Source organism: Puntigrus tetrazona, chromosome 20 (genome assembly GCF_018831695.1).
Source record: "Puntigrus tetrazona isolate hp1 chromosome 20, ASM1883169v1, whole genome shotgun sequence".
Taxonomy (NCBI): Eukaryota; Metazoa; Chordata; class Actinopteri; order Cypriniformes; family Cyprinidae; genus Puntigrus; species Puntigrus tetrazona.
Window position 1 is genome coordinate 3,193,376 of NC_056718.1, and position 27,274 is coordinate 3,220,649.

The window sequence follows — 27,274 nt, forward strand, 5'->3', positions numbered from 1 at the left end:
ATGAAAAGACAGTCAATTCTCAAATCATCCTGCTTGTCATTTGATTACTTCTGATTTTGAACTGTAACTCTTTGCTTTTTTACAGTTCTTGGTTTCTTGATACTGATGAATAAGTCAGTTTAGGTTGGCTGTTTTTAAAATATCTGTTAGTTAGATTGGTGAAGGCATATCCTCCAGTCACATGATGCGCTTTCATATGGTTCTCTGTCTCATTTGCATGTTGCACTCTTCTGGAGAAGTTTCACGCAAGACAACCAGTCCAGAAGGCAACACCGGGGGAAGAAATACACATTTCATCAATTTTAGAGTCCGACAACGTAAAGAACTGTGTGAAATCCAGATCTCTTTGCACTCTTAGCAGAGGGCATAAGGGAGGTGGTCTAGCAATCATCAGACTCCAAAAATGTAATGGTATCTTTTTTTTGTCGGTTTCTTTTCCACTGGTTGACTGCAAATGCTGTATAGTTCTAGAATTCTCTCTTCATGGCCAGAAACCTCTGATTTGAATTTACATAGATTTTTTGTGATAGTCCCATCTTGAGCTCATATTTTGTGATTCCGAATTAGAACTGCTGTATGTGATGACAGGAACATGGATATCCTATCATCCATAAGTGGATGGGGAAAGAATGATTTAGAGATTTTTTCAATACTAGGATTGAGGACAATCTGAGAGTCTTTTAGAGTCACTTGAGGCAATGGTATTAAAGACAAAAACAACATCTTGATTTGATTTTTTCCAGTACTGGTGACCTCTGTTTGAGAGCGTGAACAACTTATAGTAAAGTCCTCTTTGATGACTGTTTTTGCAGAAATGGGATGTTGATAAGGAGTTAAGTCATCAGATGAGGAAGTAATCAGTGCATTGTTAACTGAATATGGAGTCTGTAGGAGTCTGGAGTCACTTTCCTCATCTTGACCTGCTTTTTCTTGAGACTTGCTTTCTGTCATTAAACATCCTGTATTTCTGAGAGGTAGATGTGTCATCTTCCAGAGTAATTCCTTCAGTACTTTCACAATGTTTCTTAGGTCTCCTTGAAGCCGTCTGATTACCTTTCCTCTGTGAAACCACAGATGTCACTGAATCTTTGTTCACTGACTTTGTTGTAGTATTAGTTTGTCTTTGGGCTGGTAGTAGAAGTCTTTTTAGACCTGGTTGTTCTTCTATTCAAAAAGACCTCTTTGGTATGGTTTTGGAGCTAGTACTTCATAGGATGAACCTAGACATGGATCATTATATGGGTTTATTAGATTTGAATTTGATCCCAGTGCATGGGCCTCAGTAGGAGACCAACATCTAGGTGGGGTTGAATCAGTAGGACTGGAGGCTCTTTCTGACAAATAACCCAACTCCACCATCACATCAGAATACTCTGTACAACAGTCATCAGTGAACTCATTATAACAAGGCCATGGAGGGGGGTAATTTTGGTAATGTTATCAGTGCTTTTGACTGCTCTTCGCCTCCTAGCCTGACCAGCTAGGACACCTAGATTTTGGAGAGGTGCCAGCCCTCTTTGACACTTGGTTCACCTTAGCCTTCGTTTGGGACACTTCTTTACTTTTGGTTCAAGTAATGGGTACTTCACTGTTGTAGACTCTGGCACTTTGGGCCAGAATTCTTTGAGAGGAGCAAGCTTTTTGTATTGCATAAGCTTTTCTGGTGTTAAAACTGTGCAAGTTTCATCAGCGTTAATTTTAGAAATCTTCACTAACATGTTCTTCTGACCTTTGAATCTGTTAATGATTATATATTTAATGATGATTGGTGGCTCTTTTTAGTCAGTTTCCTCTTTTTGGCTAAAGACATGACCTTTCCCCTTAAGGCTTACATGCTGCACCAAAGCTTGTTTGACAGAACCAGCACTTGGCTGATCTCCATTTTCACTGTCATAACTCATTTTCCTTTTTGCCCGCAAGGTATATTTACTACCTGGTAAACTAGACACCTTGGTACAAAAGATTTTGGTAGGAATATCTGCAAGTTCATCCTCTACAGAGTTCTTAATGAAACCTTCAGTGGTTGGTGGATCTGATATTTCCATGTCAACCTCCTTATCATTTTTTTTCTGGTCAAGAGAGCCTAAAGGATTGGGAAAGAAATGTGTTTGCTTCCTCTTTCATAGGAGATGTTGTCCTCACAGGGCTTACCCTTTTGGACCCAACATTGTTTTTTTTTTTTTATCAACTTTAACCTTGACCTTCGCTGTTCAGGAGGGTCTCACGATAGAGCAACCATCTCCAGTCTTGCTCGTAGTCTGTTTCTTGATAGGTCTGGACAAGCAATTTGACAGAATAACGCTGGGAAAAATTTGTAATGTGCCTCCTGTTGTGCCACAATGGTCCTCTCAGTTTTATTCTCTTGTAATCCTCATATCTTATTTTTTAATTTGTTGACATCTTCCTCTTTTTATCCAGTCCTGTCTCACATTCTTGATGGCCCAAAGCTTGGCTGTTTGCCACAGGGCTTTGTGTCTGGTCAAAGCTTATCACAGGTCTTCTGAACTCATTCGTACTGCTGCATTTCAGTCTTGGTGGGGCAGTTCATCAGCTCAGAGTAACATACAAAGAAACTCTTGTTATTCTCAGAGATGGATAAATGCTTGTTTTCCACATTTTTAATACTGGTGCAATTTTTTATGCTCTGAGCAAGCTTAGAGTTTCCAAAAATTGAATCATCAGGATCTAGCTGATTAAGGCAAGTGGCTTGGTTGTCATCAGTGTACAAAAGAGTGCACACCTATTTTTTCAGCACCAAGTTTAGGTATATTTGCAGCCTTAAAAGGAATTGGGTGTTTAACTGGTGGAATATATGGTTCCTCTTTGTTAACCCTTAATCCAGTTGAATATTCATTCACCTCTTCACTTTTTAAATGTATTTCTGTTAAATCCTCTTGACTGAGTTTCTGCTCAGCACATTTGTATTCAATAATAATTTTAGCAGAAGATGGTGGCTCCATACTTAACAGCTTCATTTCCAAAAACATTTCTGCTTCCAAGGATCTTGTCTGTTGCTTTTAGAGATGAGCGTGTCCGAGATTCCTTGTCTGTTAGTGATGAATCTACAGGATACATGACAACAAATATGTATACACCACTGCACCAAAAGACATACTTGTCATTGGAAGTCATTAAATTAATTCAAATTCTACTTACCACTATTCTCATCTGCAGCTCCATCCAACTGTGGAATGGACAGATCAATAAGAACAGCACTGTTTCCCTTCCAATATATCTCTTCATCTGATGAAGCCTGCTGCTCTTCACTGGAGCTTTCATTTGATTCTTTCATACATAATCTGTGCAGGAAAGCAACAAATTATTATTAAACAACATGCAATAATTTAATAGTTTAAGGCTATTTTCTAAATACAGGTAAGTATATTGAACCAAACTGTTTAAAGACATAATTTCCTGACAAGTAAAAATGTTAAATAGTCCAGTGAATCAGTGACTTAATGATGGCAGCAGTGGAACCACTCTTGAGAGAACTGCCAGGTGATTTATTTCTATGCATAAAAGAGGACAATAGTAAAAAAGGAATACCAAATTATTGTTCAAAGTGTGAAAACATAGCATTAGAGACCAGAGCATTTAAGAACCTTGTCCTCCAGTTTTTAAACAGCTCATTAGAAATTTCTAATGGTCTTGTACACTCCAGTGCCAAGAAGGGTGAGAGCATTGTGCTTAAAATACTTAAATACTTTCAATCATTTTTATTTATATAGTGCTTTTAACAACACAGGTTGCATCAAACCACTGAACAGTATAGTAGAATACAATGATACTTAAGGACATACTAAGTACTGGAATATTATAATTTTGTTGAATTGGAACTAGGTGTATCCTTTTCAGCTATTCTTAATTTTAAACAAAATTGGTTCATTTAATTATCTTACAGAAAGTATTGGCATATATTTTGTTGTTTTTATGAAGGATATGTGTAATACATTTAAATTTTGCCTATCTTTTTTCATGAATTATATTAGTGATTATTGACAAAATATTCCCGGAAGAAGAGCTGAAGGAAGTGTCTGGGAAGACCCTGCAACCTGGCCCTGGATCAGCAGTAGAAGATGGATGGATGGATGGCTAATAAAATATTTTATAATTATTCAGAGGGGTGTACACACATGCAGTGTACGTTTTAACATTAACTCTGGGAACAAATAAAGTTATAGGCTTCAAAACATCAATATTACTATTTACTGTATATAAATATGTAGTACTTATATGGGTACAAAAGGCACATCCTTACAGGTATATGGTAAACTTGTATATGGCAACTAATAAGACATTACTGTACATACTGATATGTACATACAGAAAAAGGTGGTGCCCATTTGTACCCACTTGTCTGTAAGTACTACATATTTACCAATGATAAACACTAGTTAGTGCAATAAAGTATATAATTAGTTATGTTACCATCTAGGGGCACTACCTATAAGTGACCATTCTCACCCACACTTGCCTGTATGTACAAACTAATTACCATGCATGCAAGACTTATGTAGAGTTTTTTTTTTACATAAACTTCAGGTAAGGACCTTGTGTTACCACTCATTCATCTGTGGGTACATAGTATTTAGCATGTATGTACCAGGAAGTACATGCACTGTAAAATAAAGCGCTACCAAAACCTGAAAGTGAATGCGCCAGCATACAGATGGTTAAAGATGCTGCATTCAATTTTATCTTTCGACTATAAATGCAGATTTAAAATTGAATATTGATTATTGAATCTACTATTAAAATTATTTACAGTATATAACGCAGGTTCTTAAGTAACGCAAGTAACTGTAATTAAATTACCTTACAAATTGCAGTAATTTATGCTTTTTTAGTGGATAAGTAAGCTTTACACTGGTCACAACAAAGCAGGTAAGGAGGGAGGAGGTTACAGCATATTTTATGGTACACATTTATTATATTTTTATTATTGTGTTTATTAAATGTCAATGTTAATTGATAAAAAAACTCCACTCTTGGAGTTGGAGGGTGGGTGGGTGCAATTGGGTGGCCAGTGTCATTTTAGGAGGCACCGCTATAATAATTTAAGCTTTCTGCTCAAATGAACCTGATTGACCATAAAATGAGAACTGCATAATGTAGTTAAAACAGCTATGTAATTAATACAAATAAGAATCAACAACATACAATATACAATTCTAAAAATACTAACTGAAAGTCTGGTGACCTTTGCCCAGCAGAGGGTCCTGGCATGTCACAGTCCCATCTTTGGGACATGATTATACTGAGTTCTGACTCTTCTTTCTCCAGCTCAGGCCCAGCTTCCTCATCATCACTGTTACACATGCAGCTAGCAATGCCTGACAGCTGCTGGGACACTGTTCTGGATCTGTCGACTCTAAATCCATCATCAGCCAATGCTTCAAACAGATCAATCATAGCCTGGTCTTGACTGCTGTCTGATAAAAACATTGTGGAAAATGTAAATGTAAACTTGAAAATACAAATAGAACATGTACAAGAACAGAGAAACTGTACACATATGCAAAACAATGTTGCCAAAAAAAGACATACATAGATATAAAAGCTTGTTTTAAGAGAATATATTCTGAAATCCAGTTTTTCCTATTTCCATTTTAAACCATTAACTAGTGAATGTTATATAAAAACACAAAAATGCAAACAAAGCTGAATATAGATATATAGAAATATTTTCTAGACTAATATATTTTATTGTCTGGATTTCAGGATTTTTTTTTAAGAGCAATTGCAGTATGAAAATCTAGGGGAAATTTTAGCTAGATATATTAGCTGTAAAAATATTAGTACCAAGTACTGCTGATTGGTTGGGTCCATGAGAATGGAGGAAGGTCTGGCTGTTTTCCAACAAACTCAAAATGGCCTCTTCATCAACAACTGCCACTTCAGCATCTTTCCCACCATGTCTTTTTGCGTCTAAGGTGAAAAAAAAAGTATTTTTTTTAAATAATACATTCAATTTGAATGCCTATGGTGTGAAATGTAATGATAATCAAAAACAAACAGATGTTTTGTTCATTGTTTCCATGGTAATCAACGCATGAGCTGTAAAGGCACTGCTCTGGAAAGACATATCAGGGTGCAGCAGTTCACTTACATTTAAAGATACAGACGAAAAAGGTTTGCTTCCAGCAAAAATGGACATTGACATCATGGTATAATGGCCCACTGAAGTAATTTTCTGAGGCTAGTGTTACAATATTTCCTGCTCTGGTATTTAGAACAGGACTGGCATATCACTGCTGGTGAATCTTCTGACTCCTGTTATCTTCTGATTATGTAGTCCTTACTAACTAGGAGAGCACAATTAAGAGAATTTTAACAACACAACCAGACAAAACTCTAAATTATTACTTCCTTCCTTTTATTTCATTCTAACTAAGAGTTATGTCCTGACACTGATCAAAATAACTACAGTGTGATTTAGTAGCAGAATAACATCTTGCATATATCAAAACCCATAAAAGTGCATATAAGAAAATGAAAGCATTTTTTGACCTTTGTAGGACCTCGATGAATAAACACAATAAGCTACAAAAATAACCACTTTTCAGAGGAATCTGTCATGTCTCCTCCTAGAACTGTTCCCAAGCCATAAAACCAATTGAGCACCCATCATGGCGCCTTGCTGTCTGGAGAGCCTCTATGACTGTGATGACGATCCAATGAAAATGAGAACCCAACAGCCACGTTGGCAGGTATTCATGGTATGAATGCTTGTTTGTTATTTTGTTGTTATATGGGATGTAGGAAATGTTCTATAAAGTATACGACATTGCAGAGATGCTATCTTCAGATGGGACAGAAACGTAGAGTAATTTATGCTTGAAAAGAAGCCAAACTGGGTGTGAACACACCCTGTAGCCCTCATTGATTGAATAAGCACCCTCAGGGCAAGTCAAATCAGCTGCTTAAAGCTTTGAAGCAAGGAGCTTTAGAAGAGGAAGATGAAGAGCAAAAAGAAGGAAGAGAAGGAGAAGTCTTCTCTCCTTAGAGAGTTTTTCTCCATCAGAGCAGCGCGTTTGTGAAGTTGGGCTATAACAACTTCACAAATTCGCTGCACAGAACGACTGCCAAAGAAGCTGCCAAAGACCCAGCACAAGCTGTCACAACACGAATCACTGAACTGCTTCAGCGAGAATTGCATTGACCTTCTGCAGCTTCAACTATGGAAACCTCTTCAAATCCCATTCAAATTCCAAAGACGTCATTCACGTCAAGCACTGTGACCAATCAGAGAAGCCAGCTGTTTCGCTTAACGCAGACAAAATTTCCTCTCTTAACTGAATGGTGCAAGGTGAAAAGCTAACGATAAGCTAGATCCTCTGCTTTGATGAATTCTCATGGGATGCGATCTTAGAAATAGCAAATAGACTTTGGACATCATTAATCAATTCCTTCCAAAACTGTTTGTGTGTGTTCATTTTTAGCTTAGTCATGTTAGTAGAAGTATAGTGCAATAAACCTTCTGTTTCCTTATTAGGAGTCGTTGTCATGTGTGTTGTGTATTTCAAAGTCAAACTCTACACAGGTCTGCGCTTACCCAGCTGAGAATTAAGAATTAAGTCAGATAAACAAAGTCAATACCAATTGTGCTAAATGCTGAAGGGATTAGCCAATAAAGTGCATTCTATACATTTAATGAAACCAACTTGAATGATCAATATTCAATTCCCCAAATATTAATTAAAGAGCTAATTCATATTAATAATCTGATTAAAATTTTACACCTTAAATGCATGTCAACCTGTTGTTGGGATTCACATGACCAAAATATGAACCTTTCATAACCTCACCTTTAAATGCATCTCGATGCACATCCACTTGGCTGGCAGGTATGCAAGGCAAGTCATCTGGGCTTAACACAGCAGCATAAAGTGAGAGCTCAGGGAAAGAGTCAACTTCAGACCCAGTTTGAGTCCTACAAAACAAGACATTAACAAAACATCAAGCTCTCTGCTTGCCCACTTTCAAGCAATACAATGCAGCAAAGCACCTATTTCTAGCATTTTTGTTTTTGCTCTCTGTTCTTTAGATTCATATTGGGTGAAGCTCAAGATTGGTCATTTGTTTGTGTTTGGACAGAAGTGCATATAATTGCATATGTTATTGTATTTCACTTTACTCTACCTACTATAAATGATTAAACTCTGTTCTTTACTGCAAACTTTAGGACTAAAGGTGGCTACTATTTTCTTTTTTTTTAATACTAAGTTTCTTTGTTTTATGGTTACTAGGAAATAAAAATAGCCTAAAATTTATTTGTGATGCACTGTTTTTCCTTTTATAGTTAGAGAGAGGTTTTGGTTATGTTGGCCTTGATTTCTCCTGAAGTTTAACTTAGCTTTCTTTTGTAAAGAAAATACTTTCTTTGCTTTTGTAAATGTTTGGTCTGGAATTTACTACTTCAAGGAGCAGGAGCTGATGACTGCCTGTCCTTACTACCACAAATGTTATTCTTCCCTGCCCATAGACTCTAAGGAGCATAATAGTTGATTCCAGTTTCTGATTATACCACCTCTAGTGTGGGAACATGTTGTAGGTTGGAGGTGCTGTACAAAGATACATAAAAGCAAGCATAGGCAGTGCTGTGTGCATGATTTGGCATGGCTAAATGTGCGCTTAACGAGTGCATCAATTTCATAACTTTGATAACTTAAATTTTTAAACTGTTAATTTCATAAGCCTGGGGACTTTTTTTTTTTACAGGCGCTGCATGATATCACTGTGCCTGCCATCTCACAGAAGCAAACTTCCTGATTATTACGCAGGAATGGGTACTGTGGAATGGGTACTGTGCTTATGCCTCTACTCGTCCCGCTGTTTAACTGCACCCTTGCAGTTTGCTGTGGAATTCAACATTTGACAACAAATATTGTCTGTCCTTATTCCAGGACTGACAATAACAATATTTAATTAATGCTTAAAGATGACATCATGAAAATCTACATTTTCTATTTTTAAATGCTAAAATCAGGTATCCGTGCAACTACCAACCAAGAAAAAGTTAAAAGATTAACTCAGTAACTGTTTTAGTAAGCCTTTTTCTGCAATAAACGAGCGCATCTGATCTTGCTCCCCTGGTGACGTTCCAAAGGGATCTCATCATATTACCACCCCTTAATCTGGAAATCCCAAGGGTATTGCAATTTTGATTTCACAAGCAACAACGGTGTACCAGTTCAAATGTCATGGTAAAATTTCAGCAAAACATGCCAAGAGCCTCAGAGGAGACAAGAAAGCAATAGATTTTTGGAGTTATTTACTGTAAATTATTTTGCTGCTGCCACACAGATCCGATATAAACATGAAATTTATTAACCGGCTGTTTACCTTAACAGACATAATTAACCTGACTGTTTTTGTACCTTGTGTGTGAAGTACTTAGTTCGGTACTCACATGCCTTTAACAGCCATTTTCTGTCCGTGACTTTAAAAGGTGTACACTCAGAAAACCAAAACCTATCAGATGTTTTAACTAATATGGTTTAAAAATGCATGATTTCTGCAATTAACATGGCAATCAGAATTACAACAGATGTTTTTAGCAGGTACAAGCTGTAATGACGCAGATCTATTCTGGAAAAGGTAGAGAGGAGTAGCAGCTCATTTGCATTTAAAAACACAGGCACGAAATTCAGCCTTTTCCCTCTTACATTTAAAATACTCATTTTCAAAATAATATAATTAATGATTTGTGGGGCATTTTGAGCTGAAACTTCACAGATACATTCTGGGGACACCAGGAACTTTGGGGCATATATATCTCCTTTAATGCAGCAACTGTAGAAATATCAATCAATCAATCATTTTTATTTATATAGCGCTTTTTAACAACACAGGTTGCATCAAAGCACTGTACAGTATAATGTAGAAGAGTACAAGGGATGTATAATGACGAGAGTGACCAATTTCTTATTAAATGCAGAGACGGTCTCTGTAGTCAATTCGACGTTAAATCACTAGAAGTTAAGTGTCCCCAACCAATAGAAACTTTCTTTTTGATAGAACCACAACTGATGTACTACATGTTGTATTATTGTTGACATTGTATTGCTTATGCAAAACATATAATTTAAGCAGCTTTGGAAATTTCTATAAAGTGAACTAACTTAATTTAAAACCTTACCTTTACTGATTCTATTCTCCTCTTTTTGCAAGCAGAATTAAGCTATTTTCTGATTCATTAGTTTTTATAGGTAAATAACTAGAGTAAAGCATGGTAAATGATACTTGATTATTTGCAGTAGTGTATCTATGCTTATGATAATATACTAAAATAATGATAAATACCAGTTTATGCTTATCAAGTAGCATAACATTCAGAGCAACATGGCACCGGAAGTTCTGCACATTTAAGTTACAAATGGCTGTACCTGCTTTTTCAGTTTTTTTGCACAGACATGGTTTCCATATAGATGTCAGGACCATGGGGAATTAGTTGCACTGATTGCAATTTTCTTTTCCGATTTTCAGTTTTTTTTGGAAGTGCGACCTGCTGATACAGATTTTTGCTGATTCCGATTTTCTTTCTAAGACCTATAAATCGACAGCATATGCAAAGTAAATTCTATGCAAATTTCAATGGAAAACGATTTACATAATAAAAGAAATTAAACATTACAATTCCCCCAACATGGACTAAGTTACAGATTTTCTTTAATTTAAACACCTCTCAAAATGAAGTGCTCTGTGACTGGAAGGAGGAAGAAATAATTGTATGTTACAAAACAGATGTCATTTCCCACTATTTTTATGTTACTTTTCCCCCATACCTTATTAAAGGGGTAATCTTTCACATTAAATTTGTACTTTGGTTCAATTAATTCAGCATAATAAAGAAACTGTAGAGTTGTTACCTTTCAAATGAAATTAGTATTAAACTATCTTTCCACTGCAGGAAACACAGAAGCTGCATCTGAAGTTGCATTAGATGCATTTACAAAAAGTTTGACGAAGACGAATTGCCATAATTTCAAATGCATAAATAATTTTATAAGATTAATTTTACATATTTTTAAACATACAAGTAAATATTGAAAAACATTGCATCTAAATATTTTATCCTTCAATTCCTATGGTATTAGAAAGAAAGCATGCATTTGTTTATTTTGCCTCCAACGGGAGCCAAAAAAAAACTAAAATGTATTAAAACTTTTAGAAAACTTCACTCACATGTCAAATTCATTTTCCTTGAGAATTTCTTTGAATCTCTTCATGAAGATTTTTTCACTCTCTGCAAATTCTAGAAAGCCTCGATCTGAAACAATAGCCATTGTGCAACATGGTAAATAATGTTAAATAGTGGTGCTGCTGCTGCAAAAGAAAAAATGTTTCCATACAAAATCTTTTCTCACCTTGTGATTCAGGCATGTCTATATGAGAACTTTGACCTCTCTCCTGTCGTCGCTGTTTCTCATCATCCCAGATGGCCTGAAGACCAGGGTTTCTCCCAATCTGATCTGGAAAATGGAAAAAAAAAAAAATTTACGACAACTATTTCAAAGAGACTTGTGTGCGCGCAGTTGATTCCAACAAAGTTCAAAACAAAATGCTTACCATATTGCTTTTCTATCAAGGAAAACATGACAAATTGTGTAACCGAGTAGTCAACTAGTCAAAAATAAATAAATAAATACTATTCAATGTGCTTTGCCTTGTACAGTAACCCTTTAGGGTTACAATTTATATATACACACAACATATCTTTGAAAACAGGGTGCCCTGTAGCAGATAATAGGTTGATATAAATGTATTTGTTTAAATTATTTAAATGCATATTTGCTGAATGCTGACACCAAACGAGAAAATATTCAAATGTTTTTTTTTCTATTTCTAATAATATTGAAGCAATCATTATAATTTTTCTGTAAACATTTTAATTACTTTAAGTGTTCTACCTGATTATTAGATATACTTCTATCAGTATTAGACAGAACTGAATGATGGTATGCAAACAAGAGAAAGAATGTGAGCACTGGGTGCTCAGGTGCTTCCTTTCTCAACAACGTCAAAATGAAAGTCCAACCTCAAACATATTGGGCAAAAAAATAAAAATAAATGTATCTGCTGATGCTAATATTTGAAAATTGGTCAACCACTACTTTAAACGGACCTCTACTTTTAAATTTTTACCACCTTTTCATTAACTACATTATTAATAATTATTCCTTAAAATTCCTTAAACTGTATATATAACCAATTAACAATTCCTTTTCTATGATTAAATAATAATAATGTTAAAGTGTTATAGTGACAATGAAAAACCAACTGTTTATATACACAGTCAGAATTGTTGGTACCCATAGTAAATATGATCAAAGGCAGCTGTAAATATTTTTGTAAATATGAATGAGAATATACTTCAGAGATATTTTAGTCAAAAATATCTACGGGTACCAATAATTGTGTATACTGTGTATTTGAGAAAAAAAACATTATTTCCACAATTTTCAGTTGTTTTAGTGCAATGAAAAGTTAGGTTTGTGAGGGGTTTTTTAAAGATTAAAAGGTTTAATAATGCAGGTTTATTTTCACAGGGTTTTATTATATTTACCAAAAGTACCAAATATTTTCACCTTGTGTGTATAAGCCTATTAATATATTAACAAATTTAGAGAATGCAACACATAAATTATAAACCACTTTATTAGCGTATACAAGTGTCACTCGCTATAGAGAGATTCTCACTATTAACTAGTCGCTATTAGCACACATATTACTTGTATGTTGGCTGTATGGCCATGTATTTTGTATGGCCATATTTTAAATGCCTTCATTGTGCAATCATGGTTGTTATTACCCAATGTAGACAGGGGTTTGCTCATACACACACACACAAAAAAACAAAATCAACCAATCTTACTCTCAATCTCTAGGCGGTTGAGAACATCAGCAGCCACGGCATCAACCTCCAGCTCACACACACTCATCCGCTCCACCTCCTCTAAAATAAGAGAACTGCAAAACATACCACAAATGAAATAAAAATGCCAAACAATGCTGGTGTGTATTGAAGAGCAGTAAAAACACAGACTCACCTCGGTATGTTGTCATACTCCCAGCGCACTGCGTCTCTCAGTCTGCCTTCACTGAGTTTAGACTGAGTTTTTGGGCTGAAGCTACTACCCCCCCTATTTGACAAATGCTCTCCTACTGCAAAAACAGAAACCAGTACACTTTTCAATTTGGCACTTCTGTACATATTTACAGACCCTGTTGTTTTAAAAATTTCCCAGTCTACTGTTATGCTTCAAGCATTAAAATGCATGTACCTTTCATTAACTATACAATAGGTAAATCCACTTTACCAGCCACTAGCCAAATGCACCACCTAATTACTCTTCAAGAGTGATGCTATAGAACTACAGCAAAAACTGAAGTTTAACTTCTGTGACTTTGTAATGTTGTGCAAAAACATATGTTTATAATTTGCATTTGTTTAAGCCTTGCAGTCTTAAAATTAAGAAAAGAACTGGAAGAAAAGATGTATCGTGATGGGTTACGACATGATGGTGTGACAAATTTGGTCTGTGGAATTACTAGAAATTTTCAAATTCAATGTCACAGAGAAATTTTTGTCCAATTCCAAAAAATCAACAATAATATAATACCAATAATACAGCATTTTGGAGGTCTTAACTAATTTATGAAAACTTTGCTCATTGTGACTCAAGTTGCTAGCATGGGTCGTTATTATGAAAAATTACTTGTATTGCAAAGTAAGATTTTGGTTATATCACCCATCCCTATTTAAGACTACTTCTTGTGTGCATATGTGTTACCTGTTGCATGGTTTATTCGAAACTTAACAGCAGCAAGACTGATCATGTTCATGCCGTAGAGGTTGTAATCGATAAAGAGCTGCAGCAGGAATGGAATGTGAGCTTCATGGGGCTGAAAACTCTTATTCATTACAGCTCCACCCTGCAGGAGTTCACTCACCCTACAAAAAAAAAAAAAAAGAACACACACATACAATCAGCAACACCTATCACATCCTGATGTAGTACTCTTCAAGCCACCACACACAGACTTTTCTTAGTTGCAACAATGTGCTGTCCTTAAAGAAATAATTCACCCAAAAGTTTAAATGACCCTTATTTTCTCACCCCAAGGCCATCCTAGGTGTATATGACTTTTCTCTTTCAGATGAACACAGTTGGATATATCTGCAAGCACTGTGAAGAAAAACTAACCTATACACATCAAAAAAAAGTTAAAAGCCCTCGTAGTTTTAAAATTGTAACATAAATAACTCGTTGGCTGAGAACTGAGGTCCGACTTCTTGACAGATTTCTGGGTCGATATATGACGTACAACTTAAGTTGCGTCATACATCAAGTCATACATACATCAGCCAAGAAGTCGGAAAATAACATGATTCAAGTTATATATGTTGTCATTTTAAAACCTATCGATCTGCTTCAGAGGATGTGTGATGACCCCAAAGGCATATCATATCATATTAGTTTCATATCGCATTACTTGCAGATATATCCAATTTACAAAGCTTAAAAATAATGGTCGCTATCCATGAACATTACCAATCTTGGAAGATCCAGGATACATTTAAAAAAATTGTGTTTGTCTGAAAAAGAAAACCATATGCACCTACGATAGCTTTGGTGAGAATAGAATAAATGGTGCACTAAAATTTGTTTTTGTAACCAAATTGTTATCCTTAGAATTATAAAAACATGAGCCAGAAGTAAAGCACTTGTTGTTTTGGAGTTTTTATGCCTTTATTTTGAATAGGATAGTAAGTTGACAGAAAGTGAAGTGGGAGTGAGAGAAAAGGATCAGGAAGGGTCTGTGAGCTGGAACTGGAACTCAGGACACCCGGGGCACCGGTGCTACATCTCGGCACACTGTCCATGAAGTACCAATACTTTAACATCCCTGCACACACTCTCACAGTATGTATGCAGTTACAGACACATTTATTCATAAAAAAAGAAACAATTACCAGATTGCTAGGACTCACCTTTTGACCATCTGTGGGTTGTATAGGTAAATCTTCATAAAGGTTTTTTCCTTCATATGGTATCCATAGAAAGGCCTAAGAAGAGATAAGAGGGTCAGATCTATGTCCAAATGTTTTAAGGAGAGATCAAATTTGTGTCTTTGCACTAGGGGTAGCACAGACAAGTTCATTTAATGTGGCACCAAATAACATGGTTTAACTAACTGTGGATAGTGTGATTTCTTGTACGCTTGTTCTATACTACTATGTGCTATAGTGGCTGAAGAAAAGAAAAATTATTGTATACAATCTGTGTCCCCAGTGTTATTGCAAATGATTAATTTTGTAAAACATTACTTGTATAATAGCCAAATAGTTGAAATATATGAAAACGAAAACCATTTAAACTGACAAAATCACATTAAAGTCAGCATGACATGGAAGTTGAAAGTCTCTTCTTTACTATTGTGACATATCCAAATGGTATTTGATTATATGTCCATCAGGAACTGACTGGATTGTTGTCGTTTGCTATTGCTGCAATCAGTGACAGACTACTAGAAGCAACACATCAGAGAAGAGACATCATTGTACCAGTGAGGCAAATGTTATTTTTATGTTTATTTTGATTTAATGATGATTTGAGAGACATGTCAACTGTACTTTACAAGTACAAGTACAAATATCATAGCTTTTTTTAAATACTATTCATTTAGATAACCTAACCAATGAGAAAAATGAGAATAAAAAAAGGTGAATGGTTTCAATTGCTCTTCTTTTCATTCTTGACTGATTTGTCTCAAGTTTGTTTTGTTAGGTTCCTTCTCACTGCTTGTAGCATGGGGCAGTACCTTAAACCTAATAGGTTTCTCAGATATTCCAGCTCCTCCAGGATGAAAGTTAAAAATGCACAGATCAAATCTTAGCTCAATATAAAATGCCCATAAAGAATTGTTGTTCTTTATAGCCATTTTTTTTCTTTATAGGGAAAGTGGTTTCCTTTAATATAAAACCTTTAATTGCCTTTGTCAGATGTGTTTATGCGTTTGGTAACATAACTACATACTAGCTCTGATCAAAACAAAAACAAAAAAATAAAATAAAATAATCTTGGAACTCATAACTAAAGTTCACGGTTATAAATTTGGAAGTTTAAAGGCTTTTATCTAATGACAATTCACTCTAAATTTAAATTTCCAATTCTCACAACACTGCCCTAACTTGTCTACACAGACAAGCAATGGCTGCTTCATTTTAAAGAAATGACTTTTGAGTTCTAACTAGATGCTCCAAAATTCTTCCATTCAAGAATAATGGTGGCTAATGGGTGTGGGGGAGGGGGTTGTAGTCTTTATGACTTTTCAATATGACTTTTCAGTTGTTAGAACTTAGACAAAGCATTAAACAGGTAACAGGCTTTAGCTTTCCAAATCAAGTCGAATCAATTGAATTTACTCAATGTGTAAAAACAAAGATGATCCGAAGAAACGTAACTTTTTTTTTTTTACTTTAAACTTTTAAACTAAACGATACAAAACCAGATTTAACTTTGCATTAAAGCTGATCCTATAGAGCAATGGTTTCTCATTTATAATCCTTACGTAAAAAGGTTCTGCATATTCAGAGTCTCTCTTATTTAACACTCCTGATTCAGATATCCAAATCATTAGAAGAGAACTCATATGCAAACTGTTTTCGTATTGACATGATCCCTGGATGTGTAAAATATGACTATAAATACATACAATTAAAATTAATGAACTCAGAATAGCCTTCCTAAAATATATTTGGGTCAGACATACTGACTAAATCTAAGTTAAAGAGCCATCTCTTCCAGCCAAGCATATATAATGTAGTATACTTTCTGTATAATATCATTATGATCACAAGATGTAATCACTGCTTAACATAGCATTATTTCAGTAAAGTGGACATAATGAATAAGCCACATGCATGATCTGTCTCAAAGCAGTATACTGCTGCCACAGGTCCTGATAGATAAGATACCTGACACATTCATCTCTGAATAACAGACCATTGAAAATGTGTTACACTACAAAGTGAATTCAATTTTAAATGTAGAACTGTTTTGAAACCATTTGATATAATGGTAACACTACAGGTGCAAATAACTTAAAATGCTATATTCAAAACTGCATATTTCGATATATACTCTATATTAATATAATGCACTTTCTTTTTTCCCCTTTTCTTTAGTGTGTTATGTAGCTGTTTGTAACTTTACAGATCTTATACATGCACAGAGTTTTAAGTCTCTTTAAGGATTTACTCTAACAGAGAAGGTTTACATCACAATGTAGAAATTTTTGCATAAAGCTACCCAAATGTTCACACAAAAGGAGGCGTGGTTTCAGTAACACAGCAGTGTTGATGCAGTCATGTCAGGGAAAGGCTGTGTGTTTTTGTGCAAAAGCAAAAGCCCCTTATTTGGCATTCCGAAAGTAAATGCAGTTAGGAATAATTAAAATTATTACAACAAAACAAAACAGCACAACTCATTTTATGGTCGACAGTTTTGTGAATAGCCTTTGTGCACAGCCAACCTCCTCAGGTTGTGCACAAAGGCTATTTCAAAAAACAAAATGAGTCTAGTCCGACTTTGCTCTGACAATCTGGTGCTTCTGAAGTATGTTTTGTTATTAGTTTAAGTATTTGCCATTCACTGTTTAAATGCAGAGTTTTGTGTTTGTTTGTGTACGTGGGTAAAAGGGTTCCATCACAGTGGAGTCAGATTTCTTAATCTTACATAATATACTAGCATCACCACTGTATCCGTCATGTGATTCTGTTACTCTTTCAGGCTTAAAAGCGGACTTCCCAGCAAACACGTCTGTGTTTTTGTGGGCCGTGCGGGCCCACTTCAGGCTTTCTGTAGGACAGTGCAGGCAGGACAAACCCACATGCGGGCCCCAGATGAGCTAACCAATACAGGGCCTGTGTGGGTGTGGGCTTTCCCACACTAAACCCCAAAGTTCCCACGAGGAACAGGTTGCTGCATCTTTTGTCATGCAAGTACATTTAAATGTATTTTAAATGCATGTTCATGCACCTAGTCATTAGTAATTTTTTAGTGTGCACTTTTTTACGAGAAATAATTTAATGTTATTATTCTCTCTGCATCTCCACTATACATTTACTATTAACAAAAAAAGTTCTAGCGAAAAAATAATCAGGATAACACAAGCATAAGCTAAGAGCAAAGGTTAAATCCAGTTTTGTTTACAGTTTTTATTAATATTTACATTTTAATAGCAATTTTCTTCATGTAGAAGCGGGAACAAAAGGTAGCCAGACTTGGATGGTGGAAGGAGCAGAAGATCAGCGGAGCTATACTGGTGCCTCTTGGGAGATTGATTTGTCTAGAAATATCTATGTTCTGATGTAGTTATTAGTTAATGTTCTGTTTTATAAAACTATACAGTAAATTCTTATGGTCGGTAGTTTGGGGTCAGAATTTTTTGCAAGATGGACCTTCTCTTTAGCAAGGGTGCATTACATTGATAAAAAGTGGCAGTAAAATCTTTTACATTGTTGCACAAAATGCTATTTTAAACAAAATGCTGCTTTATTTAAAAGTATCCATTTTCTTCACATGGCCATTAATAAATAAAAGCATTTGAAATTCATGAAATTTATCAAATTTATTACTTATACTTTAAATACAGTATGTGCTGTTAGTCTGCATGTGCAATAATAAATGCAGTTTTTGTACCCAAACCTGCTCCACTGTACCCACAGCCAGCCCATAGCATACCCAAACCTACCCGCCGCATACCCAAACCTGCTCCACTGTACCGACAGTATACCCATACCTAACCACAGCCAGCCCACAGTGTACCCGAAGCTGCTCCACTGTACCCACAGTATACCCAAACCTACCCACAGCCAGCCCACAGCACCCACACTATGGACATACCTGTGGGCATGTTATGGGCCCACAATTGGCCTGCCCACACGTGCCCTGCATTTCACGCTAGTATTGGGGCCCACAGTGGGCCCCACAGGAGCATGATTGCTAGGTTTGAAAGCTCAAGCTTATGATAATTGTAAGGGGCCAATCACAACGCACTGCATCAACTGGCAAAAGCAGATTGTGCTTGTCAGAAGAAGGGGCTCCGTTACAGAAAACAACTTGTTTGAGAAAGGCTAGGCATAGAGGAACTACAATAATGTACACCAAATACACTAAATAATGATCTTTAAAATAGCATCATATGACCCCTTTAAAGCCAGTGTGAACCAGACGTTTGCAATCGATTTTACTTCTTTGTGACATACTTCAGAGAGAAACAGAATATTGAAGAGGGAAACGGAGGGCGTCACTTATTTATAGTAAAGTAGGTGTTTCATTCTGAAATGAACACTGATAGTTGGACAGGTGTAGTTAAGGATGTTAGGCTCCTGCCCAGAGAAGGCCTGTTGAGGGGAGCGTTTTCAGATCTGGATTAAAAATTGCAAAGGCAAAAAAGAAATGATGGATTGACTTCCACGGATGAATTGTTCACAAGAAAAATAGCTATGTGAGCTAACAAAATATAGTTCATTTTACGCTGACTTCAATATTATTAAGTTGCACTGAGCAGTGTAAAGAGCATCAACTATAGAGGAAGTTTTGTACAACTTGGATTTAAAATAGAGAGCGAGAGAGAGAAATTTGAGAGAGAGAGAGAGAGAGAGAGAGAGAGAGAGAGAAATTTGATTTAAATTATGATGCAGAAAACAAGAAATTTATATAAAATATACTAGTTAGAGGAACAGTGTGAAGCTCATTATTTAGTCACTATTTGCTTACACGTCGCAACATTACTTTTATCAAAAAAAAAAAAAAAAAAAAAAAAAAAAAAAAGCCTGAAAAACAAACCAAATTTCAACTGGTTTACCAAAGAATTCACTGTGAAATAAACTGAACAAACAATGCTCTGAAACATTAATATGGCTGAAAATAAACAGGCAACTGTTGTAACATAAGATTTAAAAGGTAATGTTTTTAGCTCAGGTATCCTGTCCAGTATTTCTTCTGATTGAACACATTAAAGCCCTAGTGGGTGGGTCTAAGAGGCAGTAATGAAATGGGTGTTGATTTAAGCAGTTAGGCATGTGCAGACATAAATATCTATTATGTAATAAAAATCTTTAATTAGACAAAATTGGTGGGTGGTCCAAGAAAACGTGTGCACTTGTGTGTCTTTTACACATACATGCCAGACACCAGAACCACTTTAAAGATGTGCTGCACATTAGACGAGGGGTTTCCCATGCTGACATTCAGGGCTCTGTCAATACTGTAGGCCACCTGCCGCAGGTAACGATCTGCATCCTTTCCAAACCCATCATACGGCACATAGATGTATGGAAACATACCATGCAGATGAAGACATGTCTTCTGGCCTAGAAACAAAGTGAAACACAATCATCGTTAAACAAGTGAGAAACATTTTTAAATAAAAAGGTGCTTGATAAATATTTTGCACTTTCAGATAAGAGGGCTGTACTTATGCAGTTTGGTTTAACAGCAAAACACTCTCCGCTACAACAGGTATGATACATATCCCACAAATTACAAATGTTTCACATTTGTGCCTATTGCATTTAAATTGGAAGAAACACCACATATAATAGATCAAGTAACATTGCAATTACACTGCAAGACTGAAAGTAGCAATTCTGGCAAGTTAGGCTTAAATAAAACATGTCTGTTTAAGCAGTAAAAAGACAACATTTTTTAATTAATGTGCATGAGTAGTCAAATATTGCAATAGTTAAACCTACACACCGTCACAAAAATAAACAAAATACAACACTGATACTGATCTGTGACACTGCAAATTATCTTATGGCAAAGTCTTTATCTTTCATGGTAAACAAATATTGATACAAACTATTCTGTGATGTCAGGAGTAATAATATATTCTCTTAACAACAGAAGAGAAGCTCAAAAATGTAAAAAAAAAAAAAAATCTGAAATCAGATTATATACATACAAGAGAAAGCTCTTTAAATACATTAATATGGGATAAAAAAGGGCATATTAGTGGATAATGAGTGTAGAAAAGAGAAATAGTCAGAAGAGACAAAAATGAAGTCAGATGAAATAAGGCCCTAAAAAAACGTATTCATCAGTGGTTCTTTGAAGAACCTTTTAAAGGGGTTATCTGTAGTACCAGAAAAGGTGCTTTATATCACCAAGAAGAACCAAGAGTGCAAGCCTGGCAGTTAATTTGATAATATCTGTACGACAAAGCCTGAAAAATAAAGAAGGCACTTGTATGCCTGACAATGCTACTAATATGAAAACGCCTCTGCAGAGGAATGTCTTGCTTTTTTTCCCCCTTAAGAGCAAATTTCCTTCCATTCTCTTCCTCAACATGGATCAAAATCCTCCATCTGAGTGACCTTGTTTTTTTTTTTTTGGAGGAAGTGACGATGAGCTGCAGAAAGCCGAGGCTAGGCTTGCCCTATACAGCTTCTATCTCTTCTTTCAACTCTAAAGGCTACGAGAAGCTACCGCTGTTGGACAAATCAGTGCACCTCTGCCCGCCCACTGCGATTGGCTGAAAAGCCAAGGAGTACAAAACGACCTCAGCCTTTGCTGGACAAGCCTATTCATCAGCGGGACAGGTAGCCTCTGCACTTGACTCAATTGCCGCTCTCCAGTTCTTTCAAGCCGCTCAGGGAGCTGAGAAATTTGACTGACCTAGCTTTAAGGGCTACCAAAGGTAACAGGCCAAGTGATCGGTCACTCAATGGCGGGCCTTTTGGTGCTAAAGATCCACTTATGGCTTCATTTCACAGTGATCAAGAATGCTGACAAGATCCTCTTTCTTGACACACCAATCTCTCCAAACGGGCTGTTTGTCCTTCTGTTGAGGGCTTTGTGTTTCACAGAGGCACAGAAAGGGTCTCAAGCCATGTAACACTTCCTGTCCAAGCACTCTGCTGCATCTGCTGCTGCCAGCCACCCTAAGCCAACACTAATTCAGCAGCCAAAGCCCACGCTTGCGCCGACTTCACCTCAACAGGCGAAATCAGAGGGTCACGACAAAGTCACCAACTCAGCTGGAATACGTTTCTCCTGATCGGAGGCCAAGAAGAGGGAGGGGCAAAGTCTCACTGCAGTTGGACCACCCCACAAACTGCCATGCCACAGAGTTTCATAAGGGAAAGGGCTTTAACATTAATGAATAAATGTAAAAAAATTGAAAAGTGGCCAAATCCATGAGCAGACACCAGGATTTTCCCTGACTGCTGTATTGCAGGTTGTGCAACGGCGTACTTTCGGGTCCAGTCGGGTTTGAAAATAAATGCTGTAAGATCGAGTCAGACTGGTCTAATTTCATCGGTTCTCTCTCTGGTCGAGTTTTTATAAAAAAAATAAAAATAAAAAAAAAATAAAAAAAAAAAAACACACACATACATATGTACAAGTATTTTAGTCAAGAGACTGCTTTACAGACATATTCAAGAACCATAAATAGATGAACACAAAGAGCAAAATCCACAGGGTAGAACAAGCTTCCTCAAATACATCCCAGCAACCTATGCGCAATGATAGTTGCTAGGCAACCAGACCAGCCACAGCACTGTTCTAAAAAGATTATAGAAGTACTAAATTAAATAGTCTTTTGTAACTTGCACTTGTGTTTTTCACTTGCTTTTCATACCTTGCAATTACTTTCAGTGCAGAGATGATGTGAAGCCATTTGGGCATTGTATTGAATGCCCTGAGAATCTACCAAGGAGCAACTTCTTCACTTTGTGATCGATATCATTGTTAGTAATAAATTAGGCATTACCTTGATAAATAAAACTACCATAATATGTTTAGAGATTTAGGAAGTCAAACTGAAATCTTGGCTTCTCTGAACATTATAGCTAGTATATTCTTATACTGAAATGTCTACCCAGACCAGAACTGGACAGCCATTACTCAAACACAGGTCTAATTAGACTATATTATACAACTTAACTGACAATACTAGAGATGCAATGATTGCCCAGCCATGGACTAGAATTAACCGTTTTTTCCACATGATTGGCCAGTCAATCTGCCATTTCAGAGTTGTTCTGTTTTGACATCACACTTATGGCAACTTTAATAAAACTAGAATTGTCAATTAAATTACTTACATTTTAGACACAATACTGAAAGTAGTTGCCTAGTTGCACCCACAACTGTTTCTGGGGAACTACTATATTGGCAGAAGAATATTGTTCTTATTAATATAATATCTTTATCTGCCGTTTTATTTGGTGAAACCTTACTATGCATATAGGCTAGGCTTCACATTGTGCCTAACAACGCCCCTGTTATGAATTCACTGTAAACCAAGTTTTGTTTATAATTATTAATATTTATATAATGTAAAATAGTTTCGTAATTCATGTTAAATACATATTTACATTTTACACTTGTTTTATGCACATAATTTTGCAAACAAATATAAATAAATTTTTTGCAGTGACAATTTTTACTTTTCACACTTTACAAGTTACCTTTGGGAAATATTAATCAGGAAACATAGTATTAGCTTCTACTGCTATGGTAATGATACTCAGCTCTATATTTCTTCACGGCCCGGTGATACACACCAAATTGAGAAACTAACAGAATGCATAGTCGATATAAAAAAAACTGGATGAGTAACTTCTTGAACGCTAAGTCAGAAAAAAAAAACAAAAGATGCTAATAACTGGTCCAAAGATGCTAATAACTGGTCCCCACATATAACTCTAGAACACTTAATGGCTGCTCCGTTAATTCTTCATCAGTTAGGAGGCTAGGTGTGCTGTTTGATGGCAATCTTTCCTTTGAAAACCATGTTTCTAGCAAAAATATATCCAAAAATATTATTGGGTGGCTGTTCTAAACGCTTGATAAACTTCCGCTGGTCCAAAACACAGCAGCTAGAGGCCTTACTAGAACTAGGAAGTATTCCTATTATTCCACTTCGTATTTATTGTTGTCTTGTGTTTTGTTCTTTTTGCGCTAGCTTGCACAGTTCGTTTTGCACTTTACTCCCTTGCTGTCTGCACTAGTCTGCACACTTAGCATGTGGCTAAGACACTGTTGTCTTAGCTCATTATGCAAGTTTTTTTCTTGTGTGTGATGTGAGTCTATGCAGCACTAGGTCCTGGAAAACGTTGTCTCATTTCCCATGTGTGTGCAAAGATTGCAGACGTATACCGCTGACGGGCCAGGATGCCAGGCTGTTTATCCCTTCTAACTGCCGTTACGGACTCCACCCCTTACCTGGACCCTTCCCCCTGGAACACTACCTGACCTGCACTCCACCTGCAGCACGACGAGGACACCAGTTCCCCCCGTTTAATTTGGAAACTCTTTCCCCTGGACCCTTTATTTTGTATATTGTTGTTAATAAAAAGCCCCTCCGAGGCCTGACACCACACCCACTGTGTCTGTCGTTGGCTCCTCCCACCACAAATAAATTATATATATAAAAATAAAAAAAAAAAGGCCAGACTGTAAAAAAAAAAACAAAAAACAAAACGCATGCAATAATGAAGAATGTAATATTGTATAGCTCCATCTGAAAGCAGGTGATGGAGATTAATAACTAATCAAAGAACCAGTTTTACTGACGAGATCCGTATGACTGTTGCATGCGATATCCTGCAGCACCTTCTCCAATTTTCGGAAAAAAAAAAAAATCTTAAAAAGGTCTTATGGGTTTGGAACCAAATTAGTATACAGATACATCTCAATTTTAATATCACAATTTTTTATTTATTTTTTAATTAAAACTTACAGCTCATAAGTCAAAGTCAAGTATCTCAAAATTCCAATATCTATGAGTTTCATTAAATGATACCTACAAAAGAAATTCCAGGTATCTCTTTTTCTGATGTCACAATAATGGTGAAACATGCTGACTTGGCAGTGGCCCAGGAGACAATCATTGACACCCACCACAAAGAGGTTAAATCACAGAAGGTCATTACTGAAAGGAGTGTCTTGTCACAGAGTGATTTATTAAATGCAAAGTTCACACTTTTCAAGCAACAGGGATGACCACGCTCAGACATCTTAAGGAAAAGGGATACCAAGACACTTCTGAAACAGAAACAACACCAGAAGCATCTTAACTGGGCCTAGGAGAAATATATCTCGACTGTTACTCAGTGGTCCGATTTCATTTTAAAACTCAAGGTCTTGAATCAGGAGGAAGAATGCAGAGGCACAGAACCCAAGCTGCTTGAAGTTCAGTGTGAGGTTTCTGAAGTTGTTGGTGGTTAGGGGTGCGGTGACATCTGCTTATGTTTGTCCATTGTGTTTTATCAAGTCAAAGGTCAACGCAGCCTTCTGTCAGGTGATTTTGGAGAAAAAAAAATTAAATTAAAAATTAAAAACACACCACAGTCCATGATGCTATTCCATCAGCACTTTAGCACCTGCCCACAGTGACAAGAACACTTCTAAGTGCTCTGCTGTCCATGATATTATGGTGCTTGACTGGTCCATGCGGAATCCATGGTATATTTTCAAGGGAAAGATGAGAAACAGTCAATCCAACAACACAAACAAGGCGAAGGCTACATAGTGCCTCAGCATAGTCACAAACTGATCTCTTTCATGCCACTCCTCACTGATGCTGGAGTTTGTTCTAAAGGAGCCCAAACCAAGTATTAAGTGCAGAAATTAGCATAGTTGAAGAATTTGAACATATCTGCTTTGCAAATACTTTTTTTATTGATTTCAATGAAGTCAAAGGTGGCCAAAAACAACCTAGTCTAGCCTATCAGGTTATGGCAGAGGGAGCCTAACAATTCTACATGGACTGTACACCCTCTGTCTGTACACGTTTGAGTTTTGTTTGCATTTCCCCCCCCCAATAACAGCTAGACCTTTCAGTGAGCTTGTTAACTAGCAAGTCAGGCTTAATTTGGGTTAATCCTGTAGTGTGAACTAGGCTTAATTTGCCATTTTGTCTTAAACATGGCACTCATGTGTGAGGTGCTTTAAAAGACATGAGATTTGAACAGTAATGGTCATGGCCTTAACCCACCAGTTGGGATCATGTTAATTTCACTGTTTTTGTTGTTGTTTTTTAAAACACTGATCATGTAACAATATAAATAAATACACAACATGAAGGGGGGTGGGGGGTGGGGGGGAGTCCTAAGGCCTATAAAAAAGGGTTTCGTTTTTTCACCAAAATCACCACTACAGAACAATTACCCCGGCCCCTCCTCTGCTCTTTACTGTCTTTCTCCCTGCCACAACGAAAAGCCAGCCAGTGTTACAATCACATGATTATAAAATCAGACACACAAAGCTCGTCATAGACTTGATTTGTAGCTTTCGCCCTGTGCTAATACAACATAGGTCGGAGTAAACACGACCACATGGCGGTCAGACGTGTTGACAACATGGCGCAGGGAGAAAACCACCCAAATACCAATAATAAATGCCAACTAGAAAAAAAGTGTTCCTTACACCTGATCACATGCACAAAACAACAGACCCATAAACTGCAAAACGTTATTACCGTGGACTCACATGTTAACAGTTAGGTGATGTTTTACACTGTATGAATACAAATGAATGCATGCATACCTGCTGGTGTGGCCCCAAAAATCCGCACCACGGGCACTTTCTTGACATCGCTTTCTCTGAACTCAGAGTAACAGACGTCCAGCTCTTTGATCGGACTGCTCATATAATAATCCGCCGTGACGATGCGCACTGAAAACATGTTCAGGGCCGGTTCTGCAGGGCAAGCATGAGATGATTTATGATACAAACAATAATAATAAAAGCGCAGGCAGCAGTCGAGCCTAACTTTCCCTTAAAGGCGAATCGATGTTTTGTATATCTGCAAAGAATTGCTTGGACCGTGGCGGCTTTAAGCAGCGCGTGATTTGCAGAAATATGGATCGCGATAATCATTCAATAATCCTATGCAGCAAGTGATTCCAAAAATCGCATCCATAATTCCTACGCGAACGGTTCAAATACAACATGTATTTCAGTTTAAAAGAAAATACTAATGTATAATGTCGCTACTGCAATACGATCTCGACGCTATTGAGCAATCCTAATCATTGCCATCCCTTCCATATCTACGTAGAGTGCACTGCAGCATTCCTCGCACCCAGCCGCTAGGTCAGCTAGTTCACTTCACTTTGCTAGAAAAGGAAGCTCCACGCTGTCTTTGCTCTTATTGGTCCGCACTAAAAGACAAGACGCCTTCGGATTGGTTTATAAGAAGAAAAACGCACTGATTGGCTCATGTTAGGCGGAAATAATAGGAAGAA

General features: G+C 36.7%; 1 protein-coding gene across 1 annotated transcript; it reads right to left on the reverse strand.

The window, feature by feature from the left end:
* Positions 1 to 2,937: 2,937 nt before the first annotated feature.
* LOC122324803 (DNA polymerase zeta catalytic subunit-like) lies at positions 2,938 to 27,174 on the reverse strand. Its single transcript, XM_043219485.1, has 14 exons — positions 27,071 to 27,174; positions 26,574 to 26,726; positions 20,197 to 20,386; positions 14,999 to 15,073; positions 13,797 to 13,957; positions 13,053 to 13,167; positions 12,878 to 12,972; positions 11,370 to 11,474; positions 11,188 to 11,272; positions 7,809 to 7,933; positions 5,803 to 5,928; positions 5,201 to 5,432; positions 3,157 to 3,299; positions 2,938 to 3,062 (listed from the first exon to the last, which is right to left on the reverse strand). The coding sequence occupies exons 1-14, from the start codon at positions 27,075 to 27,077 to the stop codon at positions 2,938 to 2,940; spliced, it is 1,737 nt and encodes a 578-aa protein (XP_043075420.1). The 5' UTR covers positions 27,078 to 27,174.
* Positions 27,175 to 27,274: the final 100 nt, after the last annotated feature.

What these genes read in the sequence shown, in the direction of transcription:
- LOC122324803 (XM_043219485.1), bottom strand. An exon ending in GGACCCTCTGCTGGGCAAAG is followed by an intron (nt 3,300 to 5,200) that starts GTCACCAGACTT and finishes TTTCCTGCACAG; the next exon opens with ATTATGTATGAAAGAATCAA. An exon ending in AGCTGCAGATGAGAATAGTG is followed by an intron (nt 3,063 to 3,156) that starts GTAAGTAGAATT and finishes TGTATCCTGTAG; the next exon opens with ATTCATCACTAACAGACAAG.